Source organism: Carassius carassius, chromosome 48, assembly GCF_963082965.1.
Source record: "Carassius carassius chromosome 48, fCarCar2.1, whole genome shotgun sequence".
NCBI classification, from domain to species: Eukaryota; Metazoa; Chordata; class Actinopteri; order Cypriniformes; family Cyprinidae; genus Carassius; species Carassius carassius.
This window is the reverse complement of record NC_081802.1, coordinates 14,529,983-14,548,588: the sequence shown is the minus strand read 5'-3', so window position 1 is coordinate 14,548,588 and position 18,606 is coordinate 14,529,983. Positions and strand designations below refer to the sequence as shown.

The 18,606-nt window shown below is 41.9% G+C and overlaps 1 protein-coding gene and 1 pseudogene across 1 annotated transcript; one reads left to right on the top strand and one right to left on the bottom strand.

The window, feature by feature from the left end:
- Positions 1-224: 224 nt before the first annotated feature.
- Positions 225-3,944, bottom strand: LOC132131410 (leukotriene B4 receptor 1). The gene is made up of 5 exons (XM_059543426.1): positions 3,856-3,944; positions 3,130-3,778; positions 2,151-2,351; positions 951-994; positions 225-834 (listed from the first exon to the last, which is right to left on the bottom strand). Exons 1-5 carry the CDS (start codon positions 3,942-3,944, stop codon positions 594-596), a joined length of 1,224 nt encoding a protein of 407 aa, XP_059399409.1. The 3' UTR covers positions 225-593.
- Positions 3,945-16,289: 12,345 nt separating this feature from the next.
- Positions 16,290-18,333, top strand: LOC132131524 (uncharacterized; annotated as a pseudogene).
- Positions 18,334-18,606: the final 273 nt, after the last annotated feature.

Here is an 18,606-nt window from a genome sequence, read left to right as displayed (position 1 = left end):
TATATGTCAATATATGTATGTCAAACATCCCTAATACAAGGTAAGTTTACCAAAGTAGCAGATATATTAAGTCCTGTTTTCAGAAGTTATACTATTTGAAGTCAGTAGCAAATAGTTCCAAGCATAAACTACACAATATAGTAGTTTGTGCTCAAAACTAGAATAATAAACAAAATTAATGAATTTTGACATTTCTGTCATAACAATTACAACCATTTCCACTGCACTACTAGACTCTTTCTGAGTTGTTTGCATAGGCTTTTGTCTCTCTGTTGTGTGGTGCCCTCTACTTGACAAAACCTAAACCAACTCTTTGAGATTTACATTAACCCCCCAAAAATATTTGGACACTTGAGCCAGTTAAACATTTCTTTGCATTATATAACAAATTATCAAACAAAATTAAAGTTATCTTAAAGAAAGTGGTTCTGTAAATTCACTTAAGTGAACTTATCCTTTTGTTTGACATTAACAGCATCATTCAGTCTAAACCATAACTGTACAAATAAAGAAAAATACCAAGACCCAAAAACAAGCCCAACATGTCCCTTCCCCTTTCTTAAATGTTTAAATCGGCATGCAAGCAAGTTAAATCATATGTCTTTTAGATGATCAACCTCTTCTTTCTCCTCTTGATCCTGATTTTGCTGATTCTGCCGACTCTTTCTAATGGACTCGATCCTTGAGCCCTCAAAGAGCCTTGCCATGAAAGCCAGACCTTCACGTTTAATGTATGGCTTTCCAGCAAAGGTGTAGAGAACAGGGTTTATGCAGCTGCTGATGAAGGTGATAGTGGAGGTAAGGCCTCGAAATGAAAACCAGATTTGATCTAGTCTGAGAGGAAGAGGATAAATTAGTCACTTAACTTTTGTAGATGCTAAATTATTTATTTCATACACAATGAAAGAAGTCTGAATATAATTTCTCCGTGTGTGTTCAGCTAAGCTCACCTGGCTTTTGCATGGGAATCTTCTGGGAGAAAAGTCCTTGCAATCTGTGCAGGAAGGTCATAATCAACACTCTTAGATATGATAATCCCATTTTAAGGGATCTATGGTGAATACCCATAAAAACACATTTATAATGTTTTAAATAAATACAATATATACATGTGCAAAACATTATCATGAAAATATTTACAGGTGCTCAAATTAGGAAACTCATGTATTAAATAAATTCAATGCACACAGACTGAAGTAAGTTTTTTTTTTTTTTTAATTGTGATGATATTGGCTCACATTTAACAAAAAGCCACCAATTCACTGTCTCATCAAATTAGAATATGATGAAATGCCAATCAGCTAATCAACTCAAAACACCTGCAAAGGTTTCCTGAGTTTCAGAATGGTCTCGGACAATCATTGACACCCTTCACAAGGAGTGTATGTCACACAAAAAAATCATTGCCAATAAGCTGGCTGTTCACAGAGTGCTGTATCCAAGCATGTTAACAGAAAGTTGAATGGAAGGAAAAAATTGTTGAAGAAAAAGATGCACAACCAACAGAGAGAACCGCAGCCTTCTGAGGATTGTCAGGCAAACGGGATTTAAGAATTTTAGAGAACTTCACAAGGAATAAACTGAGGCTGGAGTCAAGGCATAAAGAATTTGGCTACAGTTGTCGTTTTCCTCTTTTTAAGCCCCCCGGTACCACAGACAACGTCAGAGGCATCTTACCTGGGCTAAGCAGAAGAAGAACTGGACTGTTGCCATTGGTCCAAAGTCCTCTTTTAAGATGAGAGCAAGTTTTGTATTTCATTTGGAAACCAAGGTCCTAGCGTCTGGAGGAATTGTGGAGAAGCTCATAGCCTAAGTTGCTTGAAGTCCAGTGTTAAGTTTCCACAGCCTGTGATGATTTGGGGTGAACTGAGGCATTAATTAAAGCAAAAGGAGCCCCTACCAAGTATTTAATACATGTACAGTAAATGAACATACTTTCCAGAAGGCCAACAATTCACTATTTCATTTTTTATTTTTTATTTTTTATGAAGTATTTGTTGAGATCGTGAATTGGTGGGTTTTTGTTAAATGTGAGCCAAAACCATCACAGTTAAAAGTGCCAAAGACATAAACTTCTTCAGTCTGTGTGCACTGAATTCAATCAGAAAAGAAAAAAAAATGCTTGTGTTTTATTTGAGTAGCACACACACCTCCACCATATTCATGGTGTGGAAAGGAAGCCAGGTCAAGCCGAAGGTGATGACGATAAGCATGATGAGTTTCTCACTTCGGATGTGCCTACGAAACCGTGTCCTTCGAATTCTGCACAGGATACACATGTAACTGCTAATGATCAGCCCATACGGCATCAAGAATCCCAGCACAATTTCCAAACAATGCTGCAGTATCACCTAAAACAGAGTGAGGTCATATATGACAGCCTGCAAATAATTATTGATTTAGACTTCTCTTACATGCTTAACAAGTTGTTCAGTTTTTTTTCCTGTTGATTTCAGGTCTACACCGACCATTTCAAATCCATTTGAAATTTAATTCCATTTGAGCTCAATCGCATCTATTGAGGCATTTTTGAATGAAGCCTTTTTTATTCCGACTGAGCCATCAATCTGATTACTAATGGATTATTTGCATATTAATAACTGAAAGAGCGACACATTCTTACAGATTGTGTTTGATCACGAACCCTTTTGACTTTTTCACGTTTATTAAAGTGGGATGCATTATAGATAAATAAACCACAATGCCCTTGCTTCCACCCGATTTCTACTATATTAGTCCTCTGTGTCTATTGCTGGAGCAGATATTAACATTGTGTCATTAACAATGATTTTTGTCTGTAGACTAGCAAAAGACAGTTTACCCTTGTGTCTATACCCTTCTATGACAACTTCCACTCTGACACACAGAAGCTAAAATAGGACCATAGCATCAGAAAGCTCAGTTGTGAGGCTACATGTGCAATTCAGTTAAAACAGTGATAAAGCATTTTGACACACTGCAGCACTACTAAAAAATAGCTAGTTATTGGAAAAGCAACAGTAAACCTCTGAGCTACAGTGGTATAAACATAGTTAAGTTAGTAGCATGCTTAAATGTGAGTTACTATTCTCTTTAATGGTTACTAAATATAACTAGTTTGTAAATGTTTATCTGGAAAACATAACTCACATCTCGTGGCTGTGGATGTTTACAAACACACATTAAAAATGTTGGTTCTTGCTCACTCCTGAAAGTGGTCCAGAAAACAGAGTTGGGTATTGATATGCCGAGAGCAAAAATCCACAGTCCCACCAACACCCGAATAATCGCCCTCCGGTCTGTCAGGACACCAGCATGGTTCCACAACACCACAGCCATCATCCTGTGCAAACTCATTAGCGTTATCAGAAATATTGAAGCGTACATGTTGGCACTGCAGAGGTACAGCAGAATCTTGCACAGTGGCAGGGTAAAAACCCAGTTGCGTTTTAACAAATAAACAATGAAAAAAGGTATCAAAAGCATCAAGAATCCATCCGCAAAGGCGAGGTTTAAAATCAGGAGGGTTGTGATGGAACGGTGGCGGGTTCGAGCCAGGATGCTCCAAATGATCAAGAGGTTTCCAAAGACACCAATTGGTAGAAAAAGGCAGAGGATCAGAGCCCCTGAAATTGATACAGCACTGCCTCTCACTGCTGTGATATTGTTTGTCCCAGAGCTGGTGGTATTGGTGAGAAAGTGGACTGACATGGTATGAGAAGGAGTGCGAGAGGAGAGTGGTTCCTTCTTAGAGAACAAAACTCGGTCTGAGAAACTCTCGACTCCAAAATGGCACCAGCTAAAACATCAATAAACACAGAACTACTTGTGGTGCATTAGCACAGCAACACATTGATAGCCTTCCAGATGAATTACCAAAATGATATGTAACCAAAGTGCAGACTGGAGACTGCATAATGTGATCCATATCTCAACTTGTTTCCTGTTCGACTAGACATGCCCATCATAGCAAACAAATTCAATGCCAGCCATCTGTCAAGGAGCCACAACACACAAGTGACTTGAACATATCTTTATCAGATGAGGAGAAGGGAAAGGAGAGGTATAATAGCTTCCTTACATTTTTTATAGCATTTGTGTGGATACTTCTATTGAAACCAAAGGTTAGTTTGGCCAGGAGACCAAAGTCAATCATCTACTCACCATGGGATTTTTTACAACCACACTCTCAAAAAACAATGTGAAAAAAATCGAACTTTTAGAGATGCACAAGCTTGTCACTGGGATAGAACCCTCACATGAACACCTTTGTACCTTTTCTACTTCTAAAGGGTGCATATTAGTAGTTCCTTCAGCTCAAATAGTCGAGCATGGTTCTAGCAACACCAAAGTCATAGGCTAGGGGTATTGCCCTAGTGAAAAGCATTTTCTTTTAGAAGTCTGGGTCTCTCCCAAAGATGCTGAAGACCTTGTTAGTTCTGGTATGTTTGATTGGGGTTGGAGCTGAACCCAGCAGAACTAGTCCTCTGTGATGACCACATAGGTAAGGGCCTAACATAAGTATACCATTCTGAAATTTAAAGTCACAAATCAACAACCTAATGTCTAGTGAACTTCACACAAACATACAGACCACAAATTCCCCCTTAGGACAGAACCATACTGGGATAGTATGAACCATGCCACCATCAATGTGAGCACCTTACTATCAACACACCAGCAACATTGATTAAGCCAGGTAGATATCCCACCCAGATTCACCTCTGGCTCAACCCTGCTTAGATTCAGAGTGCAACTGGTTGTGAGCTACATGGTGACATTCATTGATTTCAAATGACAGGTGTGCAAAACAAAAATAGAGCAAGTAACTTTAGGGCATCCGAGTTCAATAACTCTTTACTTAACTATTTAGAATTACAGTGTGTATACTTGTTATACATGAGTTTATGTGTACAGGTACAAAGTAAACACCTTCGAGGAAATCGTGCTATGAGAAGAACCAACTCCTGTCACACTATTACTGATCCACTTTAATTATTTCACAAACTACAAGAAGAAAAAAAAAGTTCTTCCATTATTTCACAAATGTTTTCCTCAAATTTTACAAAGAAAAATGTACAACCCAAACATAGCAAATAAAAGGTTGAAGAAAAAGAAAAAAAATCAGTGTAAACTTGCTGCTGAACTGACAACATTGCCTGGAAAAGGTTTGATGGCTTTTTTACTTCCAAGTATGTTTTCACAGGTAGGATTCATTCATGGCTTTACTTACTTTTGGGATCTTCGGCAATAGTGACTGAACTTGGTAAGTGTCTCATTGATGTCAGTATGTTAATATTGACTTACAAGTCACAGATAAATCAAAATTTGCCTTGGTGCCTCCTGCTGGCCAACTGTCCCTGTGACGCAAATGGGATGCAGTCATCACTCTATCTAGTCTGTTTTCTTCTCCTTGGCTTTCATGTTCAGCACATTTACATATTTACATTTATTCATTTAGCAGACGCTTTTATCCAAAGTGACTTAAATATATATATATATATATATATATATATATACACACACACACATATATATAAATACATATAAAGATATATATATATATATATATATATATATATATATATATATATATATATATATATATATATATATATATATATATATATATATTGTCTTATACACCATTGGGAAAGATTTGACTCTGTTGTTGTACCATGGGTCCTGTCCCAATTCTGAATCTTTATCCTTTATTATACTATATACAATATCATATTGAGTATCCAGTGCACATAACTGTCTTGAAGTTCATGATCATCTTTGGAAGAACATGGAAGGAAAACAGAACTGCCAATAACAGCCTGTACTTTAACCGTCAGACACACTGAAATCACATTTTTACTGTAAACAGTTACTACTGGAGCACAAGGAGGGGCAATAATTCCTAAATGCCAACAACTCCACACGGACCGAAGACAAGCTATATAGTGTATTAAAAGATGGATTTAGATGACTTCAAGACACATAGAGGTAAGGTTTCCTCCTGTTTCATAAAATATCAGTCTTCCCGCATTTGTGAATTTAGGAAATTTGATATTTGTGGGATCATGTAAAAAAGCCTACACAATTACCACATTTTTACTATAACTGTCACTCAACTATGTCATGTGCAGTCAATCCCTTACAAAAATGAATTTTATAAATTTTATTTCAGTAAAAGTGTAGTATTTTTTTTTTGGCCTATTGATTACCATTTGTATAACTACAGTTTCGCTACAAACACGATGGTTAAACTATGGTTCGCCATGGTTAAACTATGGTATGTAGCATTTGGACCAATCAGACACACAACTATTTGTTATATTTAACAAATAATATCTAATGACCTCTCATCTAATCAAAGAGTCTATGGACCCTTGCCCCAAAAGGCAGCTATCACCTCAAAAAAGGCAGAACAGGCCTCTGGTTCCACAGCAACCATAGGCACACTATCTGATAACACTAGGTTTACCACGCCCAGGAATGTGGCAAAGCAACTCTTAACTCAAGTCTCTCAAAAACAGACATATAATGCACAAAAAGGGACTCTTCTCTAATTGATTCGTAGAAAACACTTTCTTTGAATGAATTCCCATATACTTTAGGGCATTGTGTATGCTGTTACTGTTCTTGTACATTGTCTTTTAACCAGGAAATTAACGTTAGTTGACACTGAGAGGACAAGTAAATACTTACAGCAGATCTAAATATTTATAACTAATCATAACTGGTTATGATTGATTATTAATTTTTCCCCATTTGAGCTGATTCGCTACAGTGGTTACCATGGTTAAACTATAGCGACCATGTTTTTTGGTTAAATTTGTAGCCATGCACATGAAAAAAATAAGTAGTAATTTATAGTAATTTATAGCAAATACTATAGTGTTTTTAAACCATGCTTTAGTAAAGTACTTGAATTAATTTGTTGTGGTAATTTTATAGTTTCTGTGGTAACATAACGATTATAGTAATATAAACTAATTACCCAATACTGCACTAAGTTTTCTACAGCTATAGGGTATATTACTTTACACTGCAGTTTACTGTAGTAAAAACTAAATAATACTACAGTATTTATTAAATTTTATCAGTTCACTATAGTTACTACAGTATGCTGTTGCCCTGTTAAGGATAATAGTAGTAAATAACTAAAATGCAAACCCAGAGCAAAGGCCCTGATTTGCCCACACTGTTTGCTCCTGAATCTTCTCCTTGGTTTTCTTGATCAATGTGGTTGTGTCCTATTTCTGCTGTCAACAAAAAGTGAAGAAAACAATATTACTGCATGTGATAAACATGACAGATCTGTCTATAATTTATTTACAGCAGCATTCAGCCTTGAATATCAGTAATTGATCAAACACTTACCCAGCCAGCAATGACATGTGGGGCCCAGATGAGGGCTTCATGGGCGGCAAATGTGGGCCACATTATGGGCTTGCACCCAGGATCCATATTGGGGCAAGCCGTGGAAGCCCAGACATACTAAAAGTGGGACCTTTAAGGGTACTGAATGGGTCTTAATTGGGCAATTAATGTTAGACCCATTTGGGCCCCACCTGCCCAAATGGGTCTAAAGTGGGTTTGCACACAGGATCCAGCCATGGATGCCCAGATGGGCTTTAAAAGGGATCTATAAGGGTGTTATGTGGGATCTTAACTGGGCAATTCATGACAGACCCATTTGGGCCCCACCTGCTTAAAGGGCGTTTAAAATGGGCTTGCACCCGGGGGCCAGCCGTGAATGCCAAGATGGGTTTTAAGTGGGACCTGTAAGGGTCTTATGTGGGTCTTAACTGGGTAATTCATGTCATACCCATTTGGGCCCCACCTGCCTAAAGGGGTTTACAATTAAATTGCATTTATGTAATCCAAAGCGACTTACAATTGCTATTTATGTTATGCTATTTACACATTGGTGTCTCACAGTGGATTCGAACCCGGGTCTCTCACACCAAAGGTATGCGTCTTTTTATAGTAATTTTATAGTATAGGTTATTTTTTCAACCGTGAATGCCCCTATGGGCTTAAAGTGGGCTCTGTAAGGATCTTTAAACCGATATTGAATTTTAAAGCCAATATCCGCCACTTGTCCCATAAATATGCCATGCAGGACCCATATATGTGTTCCCTGTTCAAACCCATGGCCACTTGGCCCATAAAAAATCTATGCAGGACCCATATATGCATTCCCAGTTCAAACCCATGCCCACTTGGACCATAAATATGCTATGCAGGATCCATATATGTGTTCTCAGTTCAAACCCATGCCCAATTGGCCCATGCCTGTCCCTTACGGGGCTCATTTAATCAGCTCATATGGGCTTCCTATGTGGGACTCATACTACATAACCTACATGGGACCCGCTGATTTCACCCAGTCAAAGCCCACGCCCACACAGTAACCATGGAACCCATACTTAACCCATCTGGCCCCCACATGTCATTGCTGGCTTTTTTTTTTTTTACTTTTTAAATTAAAATCACCATACATTAATCAACTGGTGTCACACACCTTTGAGGATCAGCTCTGCAGTCTCTTGTTCGTCTGAGGGTGTGATGAAACAGGTGTATTTTCCTGCATCAGTGTGTTGAAGATTGTTGAGTTTAAGGGAGAAGTTTCCTCTCAGATACTCATCAGGAAAAGTTTCAGCTCTGTTCTTGTACCGTTGGTTTTGTCCCGCTACTGAATTTTTACCCTTGATTATACTATAAACAATTTTGTCATTTGTGTCTCTCCAGTGCACATCAATATCTTGAAGTTTAAGATCATGTTGAGCTGAAGAACACGGCAGAACAACAGAACTATCAATAAACCCCTCGACTGTGACCTGCAGACACACTGAAACCACACAAACTTTACTGTAAACACAGTCTGGCATTTATAAATGTATCTTTTAGTTCAGATACTCACCTTTTTTTATCAGCACTGCAAACATGAAGTAGTGACTGCAGAAACAGAAAACAGGTCCTTTATTAAACTAAAGAAACTCTGATGTCACTAAATCTAGAAACAATTATCAAAAAATTACCCCTTTATTAATTCTGACTTTAAAAGTATAATTATCATTTATTTTGATGTGGAAAGTTAAAGTGAGACATTTAGGGATTCCCCCCTTACAGTTAAGGCAAGCTGCTGCTGGTGTTTTATTGTTTACTTCAATAATTATTATATTTCATGCAGTTATTGTTTAATGGTGTAATGATAAGACTTCCTCGTCATCGGCAAGAAGGAGGCGGGAACCGACGGACAATCAAACAACATTTTAATAATACAAATTAAAGACAAAACAGCGCGTCAGCCCCTCACGGCGACTGACGCGCACAAAATAAAAATCAAAACACAACTAAAATCCCAGGCCTGGTCCTCTCTCGTCCTTCACTGTCGTCGCTCCAGTTTTATATCCTTCCATCTCCTACGTGGGACTCGAGACCGGCGGTGGGCCGCAGGTGATTTGCCCAATCATTGCCGGCCTCACTCCTTGTTCCCACGTCCCTCGGCCCCCGCCCCACTCGCCAAATACCCCCATCGCCCCTCGCAGGCCGGGGGGTACCCTCGAGACTGCGCTCTACCCCCCCCCCCTCCCTCCGGTGGGGACCGCTCACGGGAACCTGCGGGAACCTGGGGGTAGGACAGACGGAAGGAGGAGATGGAAGGAGGAGCGACAGAGACCAGAGAGGAAAAAAAAAAAAAAAAAAAAATTCCGGTTCCCAGACGCACTGCTGCTCGGCCCTCCACCGGCTGGGCGATCTCCTCCGCGGTGCCTGGCGGTGGCACTGGACGGCCCTCATCGGACGGCACGACACCCCTCCGCCGCCCGGTGGACGGTGACGGCTCCTCCGGTTTTGGGCAGCCGGCAGGAGTCCCCCGTTCCCTGCTCCTCCGGATACCTTCACGGAGGCAGCAGGCTCCGGCCCCCTGGCGAACGGCGCCGACTCCTCCGCTCCCTCACGGACGGCAGGCATCCCTCCACATCGCGGGCGGTCGGCAGCGAGCTCGCCCGTCCCCGGCAACTCGCTCCAGTCCACCGCCTCGAGCGTCCATGGCGGCATCCTCCTCGCCAGCTCCGTGGCACCGCGGATTCACCACAGCGGCGAGGGATCTTCAGCAGCGCGTCCCTCCTTCTCCCGGGCTTCGGCACCACTGTAATGATAAGACTTCCTCGTCATCGGCAAGAAGGAGGCGGGATCCGGCGGACAATCAAACAACATATTATAATATTACAAATTAAAGACAAAACAGCGCGTCAGCCCCTCACGGCGACTGACGCGCACAAAATCAAAATCAAAACACAACTAAAATCCCAGGCCTGGTCCTCTCTCGTCCTTCACTGTCGTCGCTCCAGTTTTATATCCTTCCATCTCCTACGTGGGACTCGAGACCGGCGGTGGGCCGCAGGTGTCACTGATTTGCCCAATCATTGCCGGCCTCACTCCTTGTTCCCACATCCCTCGGCCCCGCCCCACTCGCCACAAATGGCATATTCATTATTCTTCAGGCCGGTTGAGTGAAATCATTCGGTCTGAATTAAAAGCCTGTTGCCATTACAACAATCTTTCTTTTATATTTTTACAAAGTAAGCTTTAAATGGGATTGAGGTTAAACTGGATTTCATTTGCTTGCAAGCAAATTTTTGACATGTTGTCAAATGTCACCATTCAACTAAATTGTCAAAATGCATACAACTAAATAAACAAATATTTCCATGTATTTCCCTTACTAATATGCTAGGTGTTGCATATTTATCCTGTAGATGCTAAACTAAATGTTGTCCTCAGACGAGCCTCTTTATAGCACTGTAAGACTTGGTCAGTCAAATTACTGTAAAAAACAACAACAATTGCACATGCACCAGGACAACAAAAGGCAATACAATATGCTAATGCTCATGGCTAAATCAAAAGAATAGTTTTAGCTATTTCTCTGAGTATAAACCTGTAACTCATTAATAAATCAAACCATTATTAATGCATTTAGATATTATAAATGCTATTTTAAGTGAAGATCATATCAAACCAGTCCAAATGCAAACATGAGCATGTAACCTTGATCACTTTTGACACGTGTAGCGGCAGTAACAAGACGAAATGTGGGAAATACGGCTCATTTTGTGAAGACAGTACTTCTGAAATCTTAAACATACCCGACGATCATGGTCTTCAGATATGATTGATGCATTGTACATAAAATTCCTATTTGTCGTAAAAGAACAGTTTCCGGGTTCTGAGATCGTCAAAATGGCGTGAACAGAAATGCATTGGTATATTCGATTATTCATTCAATTCAATTCAAGTTTATTTGTATACCGCTTTTTACAATACAAATCATTACAAAGCAACTTTACAGAAAATTACGTTTTACAATATTTAATAGTAGCTTATAAATGGGGTTTCTGTGGTGATTCATGTTTCTTGAGAGATGAGTTGACTTTCACATCATCTGTCATGTCTAGACTTTAATTCGTCAATAAAAGACATAAGAAAAGCTTAGTTTTATTTCTCATTTCATTGGTTAGACTACAAACTATTGCACAAGCTTCATTGAAAAAAAAAGAGTTAAGCTTTATATATATATATATACATAATAAAAATAAGCAAATTTTTTGTTTGTTTGTTTTCTGAGCTGGCAGCTATAGCCGTCCTTAAATCTGATGTTTGATCACATGCACGAAATGAACTGCAGCAAATGAAACAAATGAGTAAATGAACACAAACTTACTTGAGTGTGAAATTGAAGCTTCTTTCATTAACTCCTCTGGGAAAATGTTATATTCTTGATCTTAATCCTCAAATCAAACATTTATCTTAATCCTTTTTTATATATCCCTGGTGTCATTTAGTTTTTAATACGATGTCATGTCTTGAATTCAGTTTGTCACCATAAATACACCACAAGAATGCAGCTTCCAATAATAAGAATGCAGCCTCCAATAATATCCTAATTTTGACCTACAGAGCAAAAAAAAGATAGATAAAATTGAATAAAACAGGAAAATATACAGTGAGTTTTTCACAAATTTGCTTTTGAAATGTTTTTTTTTATATATATATTAACAAACATGACATTTTTCTATAACATTACCTGTTTTTCAGATCTGGACTGAATCCATGGTTCCTCTCTCTTGTTCTGATCCTGACAGAGTGTTCAGCTGCTGTGTGACACGTGGAGAGCATCCTAATGAGCTGCATCACTGTGTGGTACGGCACCTGCAATGTGTTCTGCCCAAAAAACTCTGCAACGCATAGTGATAGCAGCTGAGACGATCACTGGTGTCTCTCTCCCCTCCCTCCAGGACATTTATTGAACCCGTCTCACTCGTAAAGCCCTCTGCATCACAGGTGATCCCACACACCCGTCACACAGCTTCTTCAGTCTGAAGGACAGTTTCATCCATCATTTTTTGCACTAAAAATCTTTTATCTGCACTGTTTGTTCACTTCACTGGTTTGCACTCTATCTGCCATGTGCCTTGTGCTGCTTTATTTAACTTTATTTTTATTTGTATAATACTATATGTCTTTTCTACATGCCCTTATTGTATAGTTGTATCTTATATTTTATATTAGATTTTTAAGCTCTACTGTTTGTGTTATCTGTATGCACCGAGGGTCTTAGAGTAACACAATTTCTCTACGTATGTACTGTATGTGGAAGAATTGACAATAAAACAGACTTGACAAAGTTAATATTTACTGATGTTCTCTTGGGAGGAGAAACTCATAGAGACTGAGGACAACCATCAGAGATGAGCAGGCAAGTGGCAATGTACAGTGTGTTTTTGAGGTTTTGATTCAGATCGACAAGACATCCTCATTTTGATCTACAAAGGAACTAAAAGAGAGAGAGTAAAAGTTTCACACGCACAGCCTTGTCTTGAAATTACCCTTCATGCCTTGTTTGTTTATAGGATACAATATCAGCATGCAGGTTTGGTTGCTAGTTTTAATGCAGTTGAACCTTTTAAAACCAAATGTACAGTTTTATTTGAACATTAAGGTACATTACATTCCACCATTCTTCAAACATAATGGGAATTGTACTTTTGAAACAAGTAGTTACATTTGAACATCCAACATGAACATCCAGTTTTAGGGATAAACACTCAATGAACAAATGCATAAATAACTTTTTTTTATTTGTGCTAACGTTTTGAGAAACAGAAATTTATTAAAGACACTGATCTGACAGAAGCTAAAAAGATGAACTCACTGTATCATGTTTTTGTGATTAATATCTCACTGTTCTTCCAGCTTCAGAATGAGGTGATCAGATGAGATGTGGCTCATGATGGGGCTGAATTTTTATTTTTTTTATTTTTTCATATCAAGACATTTAATGTAACTGTATAGGAATTACCATTATCATAAAAAAAAACCTCACTTTCCACTAGATGGCAAAGTCAGCATCTAGCAAATATATGACCGAACGATGAATTTTTATTTTATTTTCTTAGCTCATCCATCATGGAGTGGAATGCACATCTGACGGAACGCATCCGGTGTGGGCGGGATCTGGTTCGAAGCAATGTTGTTATCTGGGATTATTTCTATCTTTCCGACAACAAAACTTCAGAGCTTCAGAAGTGGGACGTAGGAAATTTCATATAGCATGTGCACCATGAGTCCAAGACAGTTTTCTCTTTCTCAACAGTACATTGTATTTCATTCATTCACCTGATGCTAGCACTTGAAGTGATGTTGTGTAAAATATTTTTGTCTTTCTCTGGATCTCTGCACCGGCATCAGGCAAAACTGGAAATATCTTTGAGCTCACTTGTTAGACTGGAAATCTAACATGTTGTCTAGCAATAGAAATGTGTATACCTTCCAAAAAAAAAATACAAATAAAATCAACATACTGGTATCTATTATATCATCTTGTAGGCTTAGATGTTTGTTACTTAATGCCTTGAGTAAGTGTAGAGGAAGTAAACCTTTCATATTTCTTTCTGTGACAAGAGTACATTTTTTTTGCAAACAATCTGTTGAATTCAGAGGACAAACCATCAGTCTATTCTTGGAAATGTGTTGAGTTTAAGATGACTAATGGCCACTGTTGGGCAAGTTACTCTGAAAATGTAATCAAGTTAATAATTATTGATTACTCCTTTTAAAAGTAATCACGTTACTGTTATGATTACTTTAGTTATTAGTAATTACTAAAGTAATTAGTAATTAGTTACATTACTTGTTACATTACTTTTTTTCTCCATGAAATTTATGAAATCCCAGCATACACGCTCCTTATAAATATTTGTCATTACAGCATCAACATTCACAGAACATTTATTTTTAACTAAAGCAAGAGGGTGCAAAATAGCGCTGCTTTTATAATCTCTAAACGACATCTCAGTTCATCGCAATGTCACAAATATTTTTTCTAACACAAGAAACATATGCATAATGAATCTTTCATAATGTCTACAGTTCGCATATTATAATGAGAGGATTTGTGAGCATGCAAATTTCAGCACTGCCCCAGATAGCAATGAGTCGGCGGACCGCGCTGCACTGTATGGGACAAGTAACATCCTGCAGCTGCCCTTCAGTGGCCTCACTGAAGAATTTATGGTGGTATGCACCAGAGAAGTCCTACAGTACAGGGATTCCAGAGACTGCAAAGTGTCATCAGCCGGCATTTGAGGTGAGGAAAGGAAGGAAGTGGAAGGCTGGGAAAGCATTGGAGGTGGCAGAGTCACGTCTAAGACAAAAGGCATTGGTGGGCACCGTGGCAACAGGCAGAGTGGGCTTGGGCTACATCCCGAAGATTTTGGTCAGCCAGGTCCGTGGCAAGGAAAGACACCATCTACTCCAGGAAGAGGTCCGAGCATGCGTAGAGGAAGAGCAACTGAGCAGGGTTGTGGGACTCCGGCAGCAGGGAGCATGGACAAGGTGGGAGAGTACACTGCAGTGCAGGATTACCTGGGCAAACATTTGCAGGCAGATTTCCATCGGGTCCGTTTCCTGGTACAAGCAGTCTACGATGCCCTGCCAAGCCCAGCGAACCTCCATGTCTGGGGGAAGAGTGAAACACCTTTCTGCCTTCTTTGCTCTGGAAGAGGCTCCCTAGAACATCTCCTCAGCAGCTGCCCAAAGGCTCTGGCAGATGGTCGCTATCGCTGGCGCCACGACCAGGTGCTTAAGGCAATTGCTGAGAGTGTAGCCTCAGCCATTAGCACCAGCAAACACCATCATGCTCCAAAGAAGGCAGTCCTCTTCATCAAAGCTGGAGAGAAACCCCTGGCGCGTCCACAATTAACAACAGGCCTCCTCCACAAAGCCTCTGACTGGCAGCTGCAGGTTGACCTTGGAAGACAGCTGAGGTTCCCTCAGCATATTGCAACCACAAGTCTACGCCCAGACATGATAATTACTTCCGAGGCTTCAAAACATCTGATCATGTTGGAACTTACGGTGCCATGGGAAGAGCGTATTGAGGAAGCCAATGAGAGGAAATGCGCTAAGTACCAGGAACTGGTGGAGGAGTGCAGGGAGAGAGGCTGGAAAACCTTCTATGAGCCTATAGAAGTCGGCTGTAGAGGCTTTGCAGGGCGTTCACTTTGCAAAGTCCTTAGCCGTTTGGGTCTGACAGGGGCGGCCAAGAAGAGGGCAGAAAAAGCTACAAGGTGGCTTTGGATTAAGAGGGCTGATCCATGGTCTGCTACTGGGACGCAAGTCGGGGCTTGATCAACCCCGGCTGGGTCGCCTGGGCGAGGGTGTATGATGTTGCGAGACCCGAAACACCCAATGATCCCAGGATACATCACTGAAGATGTGTCCCAGTGCATCCATGAGATGTTTCTTGCATAGTTAAGGTCTGGCTCAGCCAGTGACACCTAGGAATAGACTAGGTGACAACCAAGAATAGTTTGGTCGATGACTGGAGAGACAGTTGACGGCACGGAAAGACGGCACCTGGGTCAGTATGGGTTAGCACCCCAGCCTGAGTTTTTCTCGAGAAAGAACCCAAACAAGCTACGGAAAGCCCTACAGAGAGATACCCCCAGGAGATCCCGAGAGGGGGGGAGGATGAGATCTCCAATCGGACGGACTAAAGGTTAACAACCCATGCAAACGGACAGACAACGAACGTGACATGCATTTGCGGAAAGCTGTGCAAGAATCATCGTGGCCTAAGAATCCACCAGGCCAGAATGAAATGTTTGGAGCGGGAGAGTGAGGTGCAATGCACAGGTCCTGAACCTAGTGAGACGCAGGAGGAGCCCGGCCAGGAGGCAACCCACAGAGCCCAGTCCCTCCACGTACCAGAGCCTCCCAATCCCAGCAGAGTAGTTCCTCAGCAGCGGATTAAATGGCCCCCAGCCAGCAAACGGAGTGAGTGGCTGCAGTTCGACGAGGATGTGTCCAATATCATCCAAGCCACAGCCAAAGGAGACGCTGACAGCCGACTCCAAATGATGACTACCATCATCTTCAGTTACGCCTCAGAAAGATTTGGGCAGGTAGAGAAGGGAAAAACCAAGCCCCCTTCCTACACCATGAACCGCAGGGCCACCAAGATACATCACCTGCGTCAGGAACTTCGTACTCTCAAGAAACAGTACAAGAAAGCTACTGCTGAGGAGAAGCGACCATTAGCAGAGCTGCAAAACATCCTGCGGAAGAAGCTGATGACCCTCCGCAGAGCAGAGTGGCACCGGAGACGGGGAAGAGAGAGAGCCAGGAAGCGAGCGGCCTTCATCGCCAATCCCTTTGGCTTCACAAAACTACTGCTTGGGGACAAGCGCAGTGGCCGGCTTGAGTGCTCTACAGAGGAAGTCAAGGTCCATGGTGCTGAAGAGGGGGAAAGTGATTGACAAGTTCCGTTTTTCCATCTCAGGAGCTGTCATATCAACCATCACAGAGCAACCCGTCAAGAGTTTGGGGAAGCTTTTTGACTCCAGCCTGAAAGACTCTGCCGCCATCAGGAAGTTCTACAAAGAACTTGGAGCTTGGCTCACCAAGGTTGATAAGTCCGGTCTGCCTGGTAGATTTAAAGCCTGGATCTACCAGCATTCCATCCTGCCCCGAGCTCTGTGGCCCCTGCTGGTCTATGCAGTCCTGATGACAACAGTTGAGTCCCTAGAAAGGAAGATCAGTGGCTTTCTTCAGAAATGGCTAGGGCTTCCACGCAGTCTTACCAGCGCTGCACTGTATGGGACAAGTAACATCCTGCAGCTGCCCTTCAGTGGCCTCACTGAAGAATTTATGGTGGTACGCACCAGAGAAGTCCTACAGTACAGGGATTCCAGAGACTGCAAAGTGTCATCAGCCGGCATTGAGGTGAGGAAAGGAAGGAAGTGGAAGGCTGGGAAAGCATTGGAGGTGGCAGAGTCACGCCTAAGACAAAAGGCATTTGTGGGCACCGTGGCAACAGGCAGAGTGGGCTTGGGCTACATGCTGAAGATTTTGGTCAGCCAGGTCCGTGGTAAGGAAAGACACCATCTACTCCAGGAAGAGGTCCGAGCATGCGTAGAGGAAGAGCGACTGAGCAGGGTTGTGGGACTCCGGCAGCAGGGAGCATGGACAAGGTGGGAGAGTACACTGCAGTGCAGGATTACCTGGGCAAACATCTTGCAGGCAGATTTCCATCGGGTCCGTTTCCTGGTACAAGCAGTCTACGATGCCCTGCCAAGCCCAGCCAACCTCCATGTCTGGGGGAAGAGTGAAACACCTTTCTGCCTTCTTTGCTCTGGAAGAGGCTCCCTAGAACATCTCCTCAGCAGCTGCCCAAAGGCTCTGGCAGATGGTCGCTATCGCTGGCGCCACGACCAGGTGCTTAAGGCAATTGCTGAGAGTGTAGCCTCAGCCATTAGCACCAGCAAACACCATCATGCTCCAAAGAAGGCAGTCCTCTTCATCAAAGCTGGAGAGAAACCCCTGGCGCGTCCACAATTAACAACAGGCCTCCTCCACAAAGCCTCTGACTGGCAGCTGCAGGTTGACCTTGGAAGACAGCTGAGGTTCCCTCAGCATATTGCAACCACAAATCTCCGCCCAGACATGATAATTACTTCCGAGGCTTCAAAACATCTGATCATGCTGGAACTTACGGTGCCATGGGAAGAGCGTATTGAGGAAGCCAATGAGAGGAAACGCGCTAAGTACCAGGAACTGGTGGAAGAGTGCAGGGAGAGAGGCTGGAAAACCTTCTATGAGTCTATAGAAGTAGGCTGTAGAGGCTTTGCAGGGCGTTCACTTTGCAAAGTCCTTAGCCGTCTGGGTCTAACAGGGGCGGCCAAGAAGAGGGCCATTCAATCTGCAAGCGAAGCCGCAGAAAAAGCTACAAGGTGGCTTTGGATTAAGAGGGATGATCTGTGGTCTGCTACTGGGACGCAAGTCGGGGCTTGATCAACCCCGGCTGGGTCGCCTGGGCGAGGGTGTATGATGTTGCGAGACCCGAAACACCCAATGATCCCAGGATACATCACTGAAGATGTGTCCCAGTGCATCCATGAGATGTTTCTTGCATAAAGGATTTGTGAGCATGCAAATTTCAGCACTGCCCAGTTAGCAATGATTCGGCGGACCGCCGGCGGCGCTCCGGCGGCAGTAGAAGCGTCAGAATGGCGTAATCGCAAACACGTTTGACGGTGCACCGCCGGCGCCTTCCTACTGCCTTCG

Bases quoted from the DNA above. Each gene is read 5' to 3' on its own strand.
- LOC132131410 (XM_059543426.1), bottom strand. From the start codon at position 3,944: ATGGGCATGTCTAGTCGAACAGGAAACAAGTTGAGATATGGATCACAT. The intron at 2,352-3,129 runs GTGAGTTATGTT...ACTCTGTTTTAG, and splicing joins AACATCCACAGCCACGAGAT to GTGATACTGCAGCATTGTTT. The intron at 995-2,150 runs GTGTGTGTGCTA...CTTCCTGCACAG, and splicing joins ACACCATGAATATGGTGGAG to ATTGCAAGGACTTTTCTCCC.